This window comes from Mustela nivalis, assembly GCF_964662115.1.
Source record: "Mustela nivalis genome assembly, chromosome: 18".
Lineage (NCBI taxonomy): Eukaryota > Metazoa > Chordata > Mammalia > Carnivora > Mustelidae > Mustela > Mustela nivalis.
In genome coordinates this window covers 29,656,730-29,674,127 of record NC_139037.1, presented here as the reverse complement: position 1 = coordinate 29,674,127, position 17,398 = coordinate 29,656,730, and the positions used below count along the sequence as shown (strand labels likewise).

Sequence of the window (17,398 nt, the reverse complement as noted above, 5' to 3'; positions counted from 1 at the left end):
ATAAAAAGCGGTCAAACAGTTTTCCCAAATGGCAGTGCCATCTTGCATTCCTACCAGCAGTGTGTAAGATCACACCACTTAGTATTGTGAATTTCTTTTTAAATTTTATTTATTTGTTTGACAGATCACAAATAGGCAGAGAGGCAGGCAGAGAAAGAGAAAGAGAGGAGGAAGCAGGCTCCCCGCTGAGCAGGGAACCCGATGTGGGGCTCGATCCCAGGACCCTGGGACCATGACCTGAGCTGAAGGTAGAGGCTTTAACCCACTGAGCACCCAGGTGCCCGTGAATTTTTTTTTAATTCATTTTTTACCCATGGGACTAGGTGTGTAGTTGTATCTCATTGTGATTTGCATTTGCATTTCCCTAATGTCTAATAATGTGCATCTTTTCTAGTGTTTACTTGCCATCTGTTTGTCATCTTCATTAAAGTGCTTAAGACTTTGGCCCATTTAAAGAAATAATTGTTTTCATATTGTGGAGTTTGGAGACTTCTCTCTTCTTTTTTTTTTTTTTTTTAAGATTTTATTTATTTATTTGACAGAGAGAGATCACAAGTAGGCAGAGAAGCAGGCAGAGAGAGAGAGAGGAGGAAGCAAGCTCCCTGCTGAGCAGAGAGTCCGATGCAGAACTCGATCCCAGGATCTTGAGATCATGACCTGAGCTGAAGGTAGAGGCTTAACCCACTGAGCCATCCAGCGCCCTGGAGACTTCTTTATATAAGGACCATTAATCTTGATCATAATGATTAACACTAATATTTACTGAATGCTCTTTTATGTCAAATACTCTTCTAAGATCCTTGAGTTCTCTCATTTAAATTCACAGTGGTTAAGTTAGATACTATGATTATCCTCATACAGATGATGCAACTATATCAAACACTGGCCAGGTTTTAGAAATACACATTGAATATGACTTTGACTTATAAGTGACTACAATATACTTTGGTAAATGGAGTAGCAAAATAATTTTATCACTTTCTTGAAAAAAGAAGTGATATCTGAACTGAGTTTTGAGTAGACGTTTGCTAGGCTACCTTTTGGGGAAAGGGCACACCAGACAACCTTAAGAGGTTTTTGGGGTTTTTTGTTTTTTTGTTTTTAACTGAAAGTAGTCCAATTGAAATATAAAGTAAATATAAAGTATATTATATAAAGTATATAAATATATAAAGTAAAATAAGTGTTTGAAAATTGGACATGTAACTAGAGAGAGAGAGATGATCGTGTTATCCAGAAGCATAGCCTCATAACTGAGTACAAGCTTCAGTGTTCTCTTTCTGTTTTCTGTCCTTCATGTTTTGACTGGGTTTCAAGGAGCTTCCTTTGCTTCAGCTCCACACTTCTCATCACTAATAACGTTGATCTAAGTAACTCTCAAGCCTCTTGCTTCATTTTATGGATTGCTCCTACTATTAGAAGAAATATGTAGTATTAAATTTCTCTTTACTGTTTTCTTTCTGAATGAAAACCATCTGAAATATCATGCTGGGGTGCCTGGGTGGCTCAGTGGGTTAAAGCGTCTGCCTTTGGCTCAGGTCATGATCCCAGAGTCCTGGGATCGAGCCCCACATTGGGCTTTCTGCTCGGCAAGGAACCTGCTCCCCTCCCCCTCTCTCTCTCTGCCTGCCTCTCTGCCTACTTGTGATCTCTGCCTGTCAAATAAACAAATGAAATCTCTTAAAAAAAAAAAAAGATTTTGAAATATCTTGCTGATATAAGAAAGAAAAATTACTTGTTTTTTTGTTCAATATATCACTGTATTAGAATAGTTTTTTCCTTAAATATCTGCATGTAACGAACTGTTTGCTCATAAACAATACTTAGATTAGTAATAGTCTTAATTTTGAGTTATAATCTTTTAATGCAAATTTTGATTGAGATATACCTACAGAAGAGTACACAAATTATATGTGAACAGCTTGATAGATTTCCAGAGTGTGAACTTCCTCTACATAGCCAATACCCAAATCAGGAAATAGAACATTATCACAATCGTAGAAGCCTCCCCAGGCCTCCTTCTAGTCACTACTTGCCCTCGCCCTCAGGGTAATCATCATTGTGACTTAGAACTCATAGATTCTTTTTGTTGGTTATTAGACTTTATATGCATTTGTGTTGAGTATGTATCTGGGAGTGAAGTTGTTCAGTTGTAGGTATATGAATGTATTAGTTATGCTGTCTGCTAACAAATTAGCCACACATTTAAGGGCTTAAAATGGTACCCATTTATCATCTCATAGTTTCGTGGGTGAGGTGGCTGGGTACAGCTTATCTGGGTTCTCTGCCCGGGGTCTCACAAGACTGTACCCAACATGTGCATTGGGGCTGCGATCTCCTAAGATCCATAGTCCTCTTCTAGTCTTATAGGGTGTGGCAGAAGTCATTTCCTTGCAGCTGTAGAACTCATGGGAGCTTGTTGCTTCAAGGCCAGCAGGAGAGTGTCTCTGAGCTCAGGAAAGGCCTAAGCCCTCTAGTTTTTTATAAATTAAACTTTTAATTTTAAGACAAATGAACTTCTGCTTGCAGATGTAAAAAATAATACAGAGAGATCCAGTGGATCCTTCACCCAGTTTCTTGTTACATGGATGTTTTGCTGTGTACAGATTTTTTTTTTAGACTGTTACATAGGAATATTTAGGGAAGTAGTTTTCTCAGTTCAGATTTCCAATGGATGAGCCTCTGGTAAAATGGAATCATTACCAATCAAAATTTTTATTCTTTCATGAGTCTTAAAAAATTTTTGAAAAATTTTTTAATTGGAGCTAACATTTGAAGATACTTTTCAGATCAAGATCTCTTTCTCGGGTGCCTGGGTGGCTCAGTGGATTAAACCTCTGCCTTTGGCTCAGGTCATGATCTCAGGGTCCTAGGATCGAGTTCCACATCGGGCTCTTTGCTCAGCAGGGAGCCTGCCTCTCTGTCTACTGTGATCTCTCTCTCTCTGTCAAATAAATAAATAAATAAAATCTTAAAAAAAAAAAAAAAGATCTCTTTCTCATCAAATTTTCTTTTTTCAGTGAATAGTATTACTCAGTGGTTAGTCACACTGCAAAATTAACACAAATCCGAACCTGTCCACACTTCTGATACCAACTAAAAACTCAGGGGGTTCCCAAAGCCACCTTTAGTCTTAATAATATGTTAGCAGTTCTCACAGAACTCACTGAAAGCTATTATACTTGTGGTTATGGCTTATTATGGGGTACGCTACAGGTTAAAATTAGCCACAAAAAAAAAAAAAAAAAAAGCCCATAGAGCAGTCTTGGAAGCTCTGTGCTTCCACAAAGCTTTCCCCATGGAGTCAGGTCCCAGCATTGATGTATGATATTAGACATAGAGTATTGTTTACCACAGCAGCTCACCTGAACTTCGGTGTCAAGAGCTTTTATTGGATGTCCCTCAAATAGTCATGACTGATTGCCCCCATGGTTGATCTCAGCCTCCAGGTTGACTAATAATAGATGATTCAAAACCCCTCCCCCCAAGTCATGTGATTGGTCTTTCTGGTGTGACCAGCCCCACCATATGATAACAGATGGCTAACTCCTGACCTTAAAGACATTCCTATCAAGTATGACCTGTGTTACCTCCCAGAAGCCACATCTCTCCTTGGGCAAAGCCAAATTCTTTACTATGTTTACTGTTAGAAAAACAAGTTTTCTCAAGGTTTATTCAGCCTTTACTCATTCATTCATTCATCAAATGTTTTTTTATTCTGTGTAATATATAGGTTGTTGGTCTCTGGGTACACACAGACATCATCCCTGCTCTGTAGAGCTTGCTTCCTAGTGTAAGTGTAGGATTTTGTTCCTCTGATTCTGTTAGCCAACACCTCCAAAACACCATAGACCAAAACAATAGTCTAGGTTGAACTCTCCTATGAAATGAAATTGAAACATTCGTTAACCTATTATAACAATGTTTTTCAAACTTTTTTGACTAGGACCCAGTATAGAAGTGTCTTTATAAAATGTTTGTGGAATATGTATTTGTAAGGATGTGTGTCTGTTAAGATATAACCAACATTTTACAAAACACTGGTCTGCTTCACTTATAAAGAATGTTAATGACTATTCACTGAATTAATGATTCAAAAGGAGATTTCAACTCACAGTTCAGAAACATCGTCTTGGGGTTCCTGGGTGGCTCAGGCCATGATTCCAGGGTCCTGGGATCAAGCCCCACATTGGGCTGCCTGCTCAGCAGGAAGCCTGCTTCTCCCTCTCCCACTCCCCCTGCTTGTGTTCCCCCTCTTGTTGTGTCTGTCTCTCTCTGTCTCTCTGTCTCTCTCTCTCTCTCTCTGTTAAATAAATAAATATCTTTTTAAAAACCCCAACATTGTCTTAAACAGTGAGATCATTGAGAATACTGATGGCCTATTACTAGAAGGAATCAGCTTACTAGGAGGAGTTGAGGTGCAAAAGTACCCATTTCCGTCGGATAGTCTCTGGATGAACAGCCTGGGAAGTATAGTATGGCTAGTAGTAATATTATTCAGTAGGGAAACTTAGGAAGACATAAAACCAGTATGTTGTTCTTTCTGCTTTGTAGCTGCTTTCTCATACTCGCTTAAGATGATCTCTGCTTCATCTTTCCTCCAGAGACTGCTCGGCTAGTCTTTCCTTTCATTCAGATTTCCGTATAAAATGGCCTCCCTCAGTTAGACCTTCCCCGAATCCACTCTAAAATGATCACCCTACCACTTCTAATCACATCATCCTGTTTTCATTCTCTGCATATCCTTTACCTAATGTTTTTCCTATTCTCTCCACTCCCTCTCTAAAATCTGAGCTCTGTTAGAGGAGCAACTTCCATCATCTTGTTTTACTCTTTTATTCCCAGCACATGTAACAATGTCTGGCACATAGTATGTACTCAAATAATACGTCCTGTATGAGTGATCTAGCTCATGTTCCTCTTAAACCCAAAACAGAACACATTTCTCTTGGTGAAAGTAGAGTATACTGTAATTATCTTGTTCATTATACCACATTTCTGTTTGTGCAGTCTAAGATTGAATTTGCTTTTTTGGCAAGCTCATTATACCATACACTCATTTCATTTACAGTGAGCTGAAATTCCATGGTATTTTTCACATGAGCTGCTGTTAAGGCATGCACCCATTTATTTTTTTACTTAAGTAGTTGTCTTGTGTATGTGTGCAAGCATGCCCGTATATAGATTCAGCCTCATAAGACTTTTTTAAAATCAGCACTAAGAGGAAGGCTAATCAAGAACTAATGGTAGGGTGGCTGAGGAGAGATTAGGCTAAAATGAAAGGCGGGTAGGAACCCAGGAGACTGACCAGATGGCACCAGTTCACAAATTTAAACTGAAAGTACTCATTTGAAGGGGTTTAGTGCAAACTGAGGAAGTAGAATCAGTTGGATAAATTTTGGAGGGGCTCACTTGACAAGAGTAGGTTTGCTTTTTCCTATTCTTAAAAGAAATGTAGCATGACTCTGCCATGTTGGGATTCAACATCAGGATGACACCCTTTCCTATCTGAATTATGTTCTCTGTCCTCTTTCCCCTCCTTTGCTACCCTTCCTTTCCCATGCACCCCACCATCCCACACAATGCCTGCAAGATCCTAGCTGTTCTCGTTCAAAACAACGAGGGGAACATTTAATTGCCCTTAGTCATTTGTCAAACCTTAAGGCATTGTGGACTTATCAACAGTATTACAAGTCAGTGCCTTTCATGTTATTACTAATTCTGTTTCTGTTCAATGCTCCTTGAAATCTGAATGGCTACAACCAATATTTTTAGATGCTTTTTCCCACCTTAGAATCACTTCTGCTTATAGTATTGGAACTTAGTTTTTGAGTCCTGACTTGAGGTTCCTACCTTACTGATCTGCCCATCATTTTATAGTTTCAGGTCATATGATGACACCTTTTTTTCTTCTTTAACTCTAAAAGTTCTACCTTTATAAAGTCAGAGACACACAACTGCTATGCCTAGATGGTTATAGACCCCAGGAGGGCCTGTTTATCATTCTCATTCAGTTCTCATCACTTCTGCTTCCATGAGTAATTTTTTCTCTTGTGATTAGAATTGCATCTAGAGACACAATTCCTCACGTTACTTACTTTGCATTCTGCAAGGTGAAATTTTAATATGGCAAAATTACATATACTTTGATTTCTATAATGCTTTTGGCTCTTTGTATATAGCTACTCTTTGACATCAAATAAAATTCTATTTCTTTTGCCTATGACTGTAGATGAGGTTTAAATACCTTATTTTGTCCTTATTGCAGACGTATCTATGTCAGCCTCCCCTTCATATCATTTATGTTTGTTAACAATCATTTGAGTATTCTAATAGTTTTTTAGAAATTATCTTAGGATTCTGAAAATTAACATTGGTTTTTCAATGTAGTGTATACAAAAACTAAGTGTCTTTCAACATAACTGATGCTCAATTTCCCCTTTAAAATACATAAAAGAGGTGTTTTCCTTGGTATTTATTTTATTAATACATTCAGAGACGTTTCCAGAAGAATGAGATTGTGGTGGTTAGTGTTACCAAGCCAACTCTGTAACTGCGCGGTTAATTTCCTTACGCTCTTGCCCTTCCTCTTTACCAGGACCCATCCAGACTGTAAGAGTGTCCTTCACCTTGGGTTCTGTCAGAATGCCACCACCAACCCCCAGCCTCTTGCACTAGGGGAAAAAACCAGTGACGGCGACTTGATAAACTGCTTTGGAAATTGGAAAGATTACTGATTCCTAACAGATTATCATAAATTTTAATGCTTCGTGAACTTTGGATCAGTTGTCACCTATGTGGGAATGGTAGGCAATACTTAACAAAATGGTGCTTTTTTTTTTTTTTAAAGAGTTGAACTCTACTCTTGTACCAGTGTGATAGACGTGTACTTATCTCATCTGTGCCTGACCTCTTTGATGTGCAGTTAGAAGTAAGATTTGATTTTATTTTTAAGCACATAGGAATATCATGAAATGAGATAAGAAAATTCACCAGAAATTGTGGAAACATTTGGGCTGTAAAATGGTTTGTAAATTAACATATTCAACAAGTTTTTAGAAAATTTCTTTTCAGGACACCCATCTGGCTCAGTCGGGAGAGTATGTGGCTCTTGATCTCAGGGCCCTGAATTCAAGCCCCACGTTGGTTACAGAAACTACTTAAATTCGCTTTTTTTTTTTTTTTTTAAATTTTTTCCCCTAAGAAGAATTTTAGGAAAGTTGCTATAGGAAGTTAATATGATTTACCAAAGTGATACTTATCTGTAATATTTTTATTTTTTAATTGGGGTGATATTTTAAATTGTTATCTGGCAATGGTCATGCATATTCTACATGGCCAAAGCTGGGGCAATTTGAACAAGTAAATAATCATAGTACCAGATTGTAACCCATAGAATAAAATAAATATCCATGAGTCTATATAGTGTAGTATATGCTATATAAATATAATAATAGTATAATTATAGTATGTATGTTATTAATATGTTGTAATTATTATTAATATGTGGTATTATATATTAATTTATAATAATATGCTATATATAAATAATTGGATGAATGGAGAGAAGAGACAGCTTTATTTACAGTAGAATTTCGATTAAAAATGTGGGGGAAATGATAGGAATAGAAAATTTGCATACCAAAATAATTGTTATAGGCAACAACTGTCAATGCATGCTAAAATTAGTGGGCAAATGCATATGAGAAACAAGATATTTGTTTACTCTCATTAGATACTTATTAATAAAAGGAGAGATTTATAGAAGAGATCATGGTAGACACCACTTTAACCAAGCAATCAAAGTCAACATCCCTAGTGAATAATAAGGTATACTGACATCATACACCCCCTGATATAGATGATCCCTGAGACGGGCACAGTGTCACATCACAGCAACAACAGTAATACTAATCTCTGATTGTTTGTTTGCCAGACACCACAGTAAGCACATTTTCGGCTGGGCCTCACTATAGCCCTAGTATCACAAGGTAGGTGCTGTTATATCTCCATTTTATAGATGAGGAAGCTGAGGCCCAAGTAAATGATGAAACTAGGACTAGAACCTGGGGCTGGCTGACTCCAGAGCCTGTTCCCTAAATAACAACATTATGCTGAGCATAACTTGTAGTGTCGTAGCTAATTTATGGACTGATTAATGCAGTATATTTAATATTGTCAAGTAAGTAGTAAACTTTGAGGTTTCATGGTTTGATGGAAGCAGAAGATGAACAAATACAGCATTGAACAATACAGCATTGAAAAAGCAACACACTAACATAAAAGGTTAAATATTACTTGTTTTCATATCATGTATGGCCTTTTAATAAATGAAAGTTTTCAAAAATAAGTAAATGAATAAAATTTTTCATCAAGTATTCAGGTATTATTACTAAAACTGCCTAGCAACGCTAAATCTAAAAATTGGGTACCCTTCTCTATATTTAATCATTTATCTATTCCCTCATTCCTTCTGCATAAAGTCCAGATATTTTAACATAACATATAACACTTTTGATAATCTAAACTATTACGTTTTAGTCCCTGTTGCTTATCATTTTCTAATGTACCTTTTCTTCTTATGCCAAGCTACTTGTTATTCCCAGAATATAACTTCTTAAGTTTCTTTATTATATAACATTTCTTGTTTCTTTTTTAAAGATTTTATTTTTTATTTATATGACAGAGAGAGAGATCACAAGTAGACAGAGAGGCAGGCAGAAAGAGGGGGAAGCAGGCTCCCTGCTGACCAGAGAGCCCAATGCAGGGCTCAATCCCAGGACCCTGAGACCATGACCTGAGCTGAAGGCAGAGGCTTTACCCACTGAGCCACCCAGGCGCCCCCTCCATTATTTTGAAGCACATCTCAGTCATATTACTTCATCTATAAATATTTCAACTTAAATAGCTAGAAGTCAAACACTTTTTGTCTTTAAAACACCACTGTAAAATCAGTTTTATACCTAAAAAATAATTATAATTCCTTCATAATTAAGTATCTGGTCTAAGTTAAAATTCCCTAGTAGTTTAATAAATGTATTTTTACAGTTGATCTTTTCAGGTACCTATCAAAACAGGGGCTACTCATTACATTTGGTTGATACGTATTTTAAGTGTCTCTCTTTTTTTTTTCTCTTTTATCATTTAGTCTTAAATCTCTTTGTTTTGTTCCTTTGCTGAAGAGACTGAGTCATTTATATGTAGAGTTTCCCACATTCTGGATATTGCTGATTACACCGACTGATGTCCTCTAACATGTTTCCTCCCTCTCCGTATTTGCTGTAAGTCATAAAACAAATTAGTATTAAGAAAAATACAACTTTTGTGAATATGTACTACTTGCTTGAATTGCTGTGTGGATGATTAAAATAAAGGCAATACTTTTAATAGTATTACCTTATTGATGTAAAGTTCAAGATTGATGACACTAAAAAAAGAAAGGAATGTCATGGTTAGCTACAACTGGAGACCTGGGTACTAGTACAGGTCACGAGATGAGAGTAGGCCTTTTTAGTTTGTGAACATGGCACTTCACAGATGTGAAGAAAGCAAGAAAAATAACTGCTTTGCTTCCATCAAAAACTCTGAAAATAGATCTAAGGGTAAAACTCAGAAATAGTCTTTGACAGATTATAATTTGCTCTTGGGCCAGTTTTTTCCCTTCTTTTCTCATTTAAAGCAGGTCTTTATTGGTAGTTTGTGGAAAAAACATGTTCTATGCAATAAATAAAATCCAGAAGAAGTCACCACAGTAATGTTTGGCACATATTATTAAGATAAACTACAAATTTATTGTTTTTAGAAGGTTGGTTTTATATGAATATTTAAGTAAATAATATAACTCTTCTTAAAAAGGTTTGAAACTAGCACACTAGCTTATCACAATTTAAGAGAACTAAAATGCTTTGTAAGTTTTAATATCATATTACTATATTTGCTTTCCTTTTGATTGCAGAATTTTTAATGCTCTCCTCTTGGCTTCCATGACACCACCCTTTTGCTGAGACTGACCTTACCATTCTTTTTTTTTTTTTTTTTTTTTTTTTTTTTTTTAAGATTTTATTTATTTGTCAGAGAGAGAATGAGTGAGAGTGAGCACAGGCAGACAGAGTGGAAGGAAGAGTCAGAGGGAGAAGCAGGCTCCCTGCGGAGCAAGGAGCCCGATGTGGGACTCGATCCCAGGACACTGGGATCATGACCTGAGCCGAAGGCAGCTGCTTAGCCAACTGAGCCACCCAGGCGTCCCCTGACCTTACCATTCTTATGGTTGCTGTTTGTTTTCCTTCATTAGCTCCTCTTTTGCAATTCCTTGAACTTGGTATTTTGGAGTTTCCCTGTTGGCTCTCTTGTCCGCATTGTCTCTGCAGGCAGTAACACTCATTTTCACTCATGGCTTGCTATCTCTATTCTGTTTAAATTGTCTTCCATTGGAGCCTCTCTGTCCACTCTCACTCCTGGACCTGAAGCTTAGCAGCCCTCTCTCCTGAGAAAGGTTGGAAGATTTTTAGATATCACACAGTTTTATCTGTGTTGTTGAAAATTCCTTTTTCTTTGTTTTATTCTTACTAAGAAATTGCTTCGGTTTTAATATTTGAGACCTTGTAGTCTTTCATGTTACTTTAAAAATATGTGAAATGGGAGCTCCTGGGTGGCTCAGTGGGTTAAGCCTCTGCCTTCAGCTCAAGTCATGGTCTCAGGGTCCTGGGATCAAGCCCCAAGTTGAGTCTGGTTATCTCTGCCCCTCCCCTGCTTGTGCTCACTTGCTTGTTCTCTCTCTCTAATAAATAATATAAATAAGTGTGTAAGTAAGTAAATAAATAAAAATATGTGAACTAGAACATTCGCCCAACAGAGGAGACTGTCACCTATAGTACATGTGAGTATAGCCATGTGATTATTCTCCCCTTCCTCTTGGAAATTTATAATTTCCATTCCTGCCAATAATAAATTATTTGTATGCAACTAAAATATTTGAAATGGACAGATTCCCAGTGTGGGTTGGGTGAGTATGTGGGATAATCATTCCATCAAGAAAGGAGAGATCTGGCTTCACCCTCAGATTTTAGCACATCTAATTTCTGGAACAAATCTCTTTGCGTCTTTCTGTCATAAAGGAAAAAAGATATAACAGGTGGCATGAAAGCTTTTTAATTTTCTAATATGTGGCATTCATAAAGGCTGGCGATCATACTTTTTCATTCTGTTCTATTTCATGTTTTTTAGTGCTGGTCTGGACCCACTAAATTTATATCATGAGTTGCTATTAGGTCATGATCTGTGGCTGTGGTTTAAAAACACTCATACCATAAATCCTTGAGTTCACCCCATAACAAAATATGATATATCAGATCTTCCATATATTCCTTTCAGTTGCTATCAACATAATTAATATATCACATATGAGATCATCATTATATTTCACTTTGACTTCTTTGTCTTATAAAATTTAGATATGATATTAAAATATAAGCCTTTTTGTTATGTTTGGGTTTTTTTTTTTTTTTGTCATTTATCATATAGGTTTGGGGGGAGTATGACCTCTGCCTTTATATTTGATTTCTAAACAACTTCTGTTTAAAAAAAGTATTTTGAAACTATGACAACCTTACAGAAAAGTCAGAGGTGAAGTACAAAGAAATTCTTCCACTTTGTAAAGAATTGGAAAGTAGATTGCAGACCTGATATTACATCACCACTGAAGACTTTAATATGTATTTACTACAGATAAGGAAGATATTTTTCTGTATAACTACAGTGTAACCATAATAAGTGGAAAGTTGATACAGCAGGAGCTGTGGAATGGGGAGAAAGATAGAACAAAATACAATTAAGTAGAGCTGACAGTTTAATGAGTAAACACTCATAAGGGAAAAGAGAAAGACTGTGGCACTGAAAAAAGCATATCAGCTACCCTTTTGCATGTTTGTGATATATGTGTGGATTGGGAAATGACCTACATTAAAAATGTTTTACTTAACACCTCAGTATGGATGTTCTGTGGGAATATAATTTTAAAATACTGTCTACTCGGGGCACCTGGGTGGCTCAGATGGTTAAGCATCTGCCTTCAGCCCAGGTCATGATCTTAGGGTTCTGGGATCAAGACCCGAATCCGACTCCCTGCTCAGCGGGAGGCCTGCTTCCCCCTGCCAGCCTCTGCCTACTTGTGATCTCTCTCTCTCTCTGTCAAATAAATAAATAAAATCTTAAAAAAGAATACTGTCTTCTAATAGCAGAAGAAATATTTGACCATGGATTTCGTTATTGTTGTTTACTATTAAGATTTATTGTTAAATAATTGGGACTTTGAGTCAAGTAATAGAATGGAAAAGCTTTAATGGGAGAAATGAGATATTTTGGAAATCATCCTAGGTTCTGAGGATAGTATCAGTGAGTTAAGGATATTGAAAGAAAACAAGAGAACTGACATCTTCCATTCCAGCCCTGACCTCCCTGAGGATCCGGTCTTCAAATTTTCAGTTACTAGAGCTTTTAAACTTACTGCACACATATATGCATCCTTTCTTGACTAGATATCCTGTTTCTTTTACCTTCTGCTAAACCAGCACTTGGTCTAGAAACTAAGCATTTACGCTCCCTGCTCTTCACCTGCCTGTATCTAGTTGATTTCTACATCTTGGAAAGGGCACAGGAAAAAAAAATTCATTTCATCCTAGCTTTATTGCTAGTGTCTCTGCAATTTTGAGAAAGCTGTTTGGCTTCTTTTGTATTCAGATCAGTCTGTGTACATTATGCTGTTTGAACCACATATGATTAGGAGGCTGGTGCTCATCATGAGGCTCTTTGCCTTTTAATCCCTGCTTCAACAGGTGATCTGGGGTGAGTTACTTCTTCATGTATCAGTATCTTCAGCTATAAGTATATATATACCTCACAGGGTTGTTTTAAATATTGAGTATATATATATATATATATATATATATATATATATATATACACACACACACACACACACACACACACACACACACACACATATAATGAAGAATAGTGCCTAGAATGCAGAAGGGATTAAATATGTGCTAGCTCTTACTACTATTGTTATCATTATGACTTTTTTTGCTTGTGCTCAGGTTGTTCCAGCATTTTGTAATACTGCTGTAAGAGTACATCTATCATTTGCTACTCCTCTTCTCTCCATTATTGCCATTTCCCTGTTACTGTTACAGATTAAGTGAGTTATTATGTGAAAAATACTTAGAGTAGTACCTGGCACTTAGTATGCACTAAGTGTTAAGCCCTTACTCAGTGGTTCTTGTGAACGACCTCTCAGGACAGTCAGGTCCTTTCCTTGCCATTAGTGGTTCTCTAAATTTTAATTTATTCCCCTGCTGGCCAGATTGGTCTCTCCTGGACATTGGTCATATAATGTTGCTCCATTCTGAGACCTTTGGTGCTTAAAGGGAAAGAAACAAAAAAAAATGTTCTTTGATAGAAATATCATATAACTTTCCAGGACCAACTGAAAAACATGGTATTAATAAAGAAGTAAACTTGAATTTTGAAGCAGTGAAAATTTTGTTTTAGGTATGTTAGAGCATTACTTATTAAAACAGTCTCAACTTTTTACAGGAAGAGAAGTTCCTGAACTTCAGGAGGACTTGTTATTTATTTTTAGCCAGCAACTGAAACTAGAATTTTATCTGAAAAACTCCACTGTTCAGTTAAAATAGATCATGAAGGGTAAAGGTCAGGAAGGTTTTATTAGTCTTTTTATGTTAGGAAAATAAACTAATGTATTTCTCCAGGTCTAAATAAGGAAAAAATATAAGTGTTGTTATTTATTCTCTGTGGGCGTACTGACAGCTCTCCAGTGTTTTTATCGAAATCTTAAACTTCTCTTTAGAATTTAAATGAAAATAGCTTCGTCTGTCTGTTAGCTTTTTGTTAGAAGAATCAGAAGAGAACTTATCTAATTTCTTAAAGAGAAGTCACTTGTTCTGTGTTCATTTGCATGACCTGCTCCTTAACCCTTCACTCCTCGTCGGCTATTTTCCTACTTCCAGTATTTTATGGTATCCTGGAGAAAAGTAATTTTCTCCAGTAAAAATTGCACCGGATTTTGTTTGTTAATATTGATAGCTATATAAAGCCGTTTCACCACAGTTTTAGTTTTCAGATGAGCTCTTAAAATCAGGTTTTAGGTGTTTTTTAAAAAAACTTGACTGCAGGAAGTGGCAGAGCAAGAGTTAATGTGTTACACGGAGGGAAGAACAGTCCATCGGGGGTTAAATTGCAGAGTCTAATGGAATAATAACTGGTAGCACCATCTGCTGGCCTACTTCCGCAGAAGGAGTCAGTATTTTTAACGACATCTCTAATATTCATGCTGATGCATTTTGATGCTTTGTGCATTCATTTCTTTCTGTGCTTTGTTGGAATCTGGCTATCTGCTTACAGCTATTGAGGAAACTCAGCTCTTCAGGAGGGGTGTACGGCCTTTTTCATACCTAAATAGGATGAACAGTGGATATAAACTTGCCAAGGCAGAAATGTGTTGATAAATCACAATGTGTGTTTGTGGAGGGTTGTGCATCTCTTGGTTGCAGCTTGCTAAATAGGCCATTTAGGAATCTTCTTTCAATGCTTTTTTCTTGAGCACTGCCTGGGGTGGTGAAAAAGCAGAGGGCAAGCCTTTGTCTGACGCCAAAAATGTCTTCAGTGAAGAGGCCAAGAGGAAGGGTAAGTGAAAGCCTGAATGAGTGGGAGGAGGAGGGGTTCTTTGGGCTAAAAGGCTAATGGGATTGAATAACCTTCCTTATTACTGGCTGCTGCTGCGGGAGTCGTACTGCATCGCCATCTTGAGCTTGTTGCTGTTTTCTCGAGTCTTGGTTATTTGTTATAGCCTGTAGGCCTTAAGGTGGCATTTTAGTCAGCGTTCTAAACCCTCCTTCCTTTCCCAGTGCTGCAGCACTGCTATGAAACCTTTGATGAGGCAGGTATAGAAAAGATATCCAGTGAAGCACACTGGAACCAGCATGAAAATGTGTGTGGAGATTCCTGGTGGTTTTTTCCTTTGCTATAGTCAGAGGCATGTTTACGGGTAAGAACATAACAAAACTGTGATCTAAGTCTCTGTGGGTGAATGCGTGTTTGAAGAAAAGATTCTTTTTTTAAATGCTGTTGATCTGCTTCCTGTGATATTGCTAAAATATTAATAATTTTAACGTCAAACTGTAAAACTTGGGGTTTTTTTCCAGAATTGCTTGAGCCAAATAATTATGATATAGAAAGAGAGGGGAAAAAAAATCACATTTAACTCCTTCACGGAAAAACTAAAACTTTCTCTAATTTTAAGTATGGGAATGTCTGTTTACTAACTAGCTATGTTTCTGCATAGATTGCACATTTAAAAAATGATTTAAGTGATTTCAGGTTCTAGTTCTAATTTCGTGTGAAACAGAGAAGCTTTAGATTTCTAAAAATTATAATAAACCAAGGAGTAGTCACTCTAAATTAAAATTGCTATTTTAAATTTATTAATAATTTTCAGAGTTCTGGAGTCCTGAGGAGGAAAGAAAAGACTTAATTCAAATGCACAGAGTGTTTACAGGACAGAATTTGAATCAACTAATCAAGAACGCTGTGAAAATATCAGTGAATCTACATTATGTTTCTTTAACCTTCATTTTTAAAAGCAGTAGTTGAGCTTTTTATTTTATACCTACACTAATGTCCAGATCAGCAAACTGTTTTAATTTTAAATTTGTTTGTAGCACTCACATACTGGCTCACATATTTTACTTGAAGCATAATTTTAAATGTTTATTTATGTTAATTGTTAATTGTTTTGGTGTACTTTGATACACTGTATAAAAAGTATTTTGATTTCTCTAGCCTCCATCTTCCAAGAAGAGTGATGGTTCTGGGACATATACTAAGTTGCAGAATACCCAGGTGAGGATCATGTCCGAGAAGAAGCAGAGAAAAAAAGTGGAATCAGAAAGCAAGCAAGAAAAGGCTAATCGGATAATATCAGAGGCCATAGCAAAAGCAAAGGAACGTGGGGAACGCAATATTCCTCGAGTAATGAGTCCTGAAAACTTTCCTAGTGCTTCAGTTGAAGGAAAAGAAGAAAAGAAAGGTAGACGGATGAAATCGAAGCCAAAGGACAAAGAGAGCAAAAAAACAAAAACTTGTTCTAAGTTAAAAGAGAAGACAAAAATTGGGTAAGTTGGTTGAGAATTAAACTTAATTCCTTTGAATTTTTTTGTCAAAGCGCAGTCTGTTCCATCTTTTACTTTTGATTTGTGTGTAATGTATTAACTCCCTCTTTGAAGTTTTAAGTTGTTAGATTTTGTGTGTACCTTATTTCCTTTTTTGAATGAATTGGGGAATATTCCAAGATTTACTGAATTTTACAGTTCTGCTATCGTAGCTTATTGTACGTTAATCTTAGTAAAAGGCATTTAAAGTAGGAAAATATTTCATACATAAAATGGAAAAAGGAAAACAAAACAAAACCCATTGTTGTGCCCATTCCAAATTCACTTTCTTGACAGAAAGTGCATTGAAATCCTGGATAAGATTTCTTTACCTCTTAGTTGTACTTCATTGGGCAGCTTATAGTTTGGAAATGTGAGATCCAATCTTTTCTCATAAACCCACAACTTTGGACTAAATGGAATGACAAGAAAACTAAGACCATTTAAATCAACTCTGAGTAGGTCTCAGCTCTTCCTGGTCTACTCCCTCACTGTCTTTCTGATTTACTTTATGTAATAAAGAGGCCAGGTGAGGATCAATGCTCCAAGACAATTATAAGGCCAAGGAATTGCTCTAGAAGGCTACATTAATCTTTGGTGTTTTTATTTGACTACTCATCTGATACATTTTCAAAAAATAAAATATAATAAATGTTAATATTTGTGTTGTATTTAAATTTTTGCATGCAAGGGTAAAAATAGCCCAAGGTCAACAGTTTAGAATTATTTTTGCAAGAATATTTTGTCATTTTTGAAGGCGTTATATGAAATTTTAGATAAAGTGTTTAATCTGGTTTTTTTCCACACAAAGTACATAGTAAAGAATTTCTTTATTATGAAAATCTTCATTTGCTTAAGAAATAATTGATACACTATATAGATACTTAGAACTAATACAAATTTGTAAAAAAAATTAATTCTCAGCATTTTAAATGTAGCCACCAAACTGAATTATATTGTCATATCCTGAGGCCTTTCAGTCCAAACCATTAAATAACATGGGCTCTCTTGTCATAATAGAGCAGTGAGTAATGTTTGTGATTTTCATATTTTATTTGCAGACAGCAAAAATGAAATTTGAAAGTTAAATTTGTGCTCCTGTTATATTTAAAGGTTTTGGCATGAAAGTATCTTATTTTTCCAATATTATGTCTAGTTTTAATTAGGAAATC

At 36.2% G+C, this 17,398-nt stretch overlaps 1 protein-coding gene across 17 annotated transcripts in view; it reads left to right on the top strand.

Annotated features, from left to right (window-relative positions):
• Nucleotides 1-17,398, top strand: part of CHD9 (chromodomain helicase DNA binding protein 9) — a 221,324-nt gene that overhangs the window by 107,773 nt on the left and 96,153 nt on the right. For 10 of the 17 annotated variants that reach the window (XM_082712153.1, XM_082712156.1, XM_082712144.1 and 7 more), the window contains one exon: nt 15,859-16,190. In XM_082712153.1, the coding sequence (XP_082568279.1) occupies nt 15,859-16,190 (332 nt within the window). Of the gene's footprint in view, nt 1-14,264; nt 14,704-14,784; nt 15,065-15,858; nt 16,191-17,398 lie in introns of those variants that run through there. The other 7 variants (XM_082712147.1, XM_082712145.1, XM_082712151.1 and 4 more) reach the window with 5 other exon arrangements.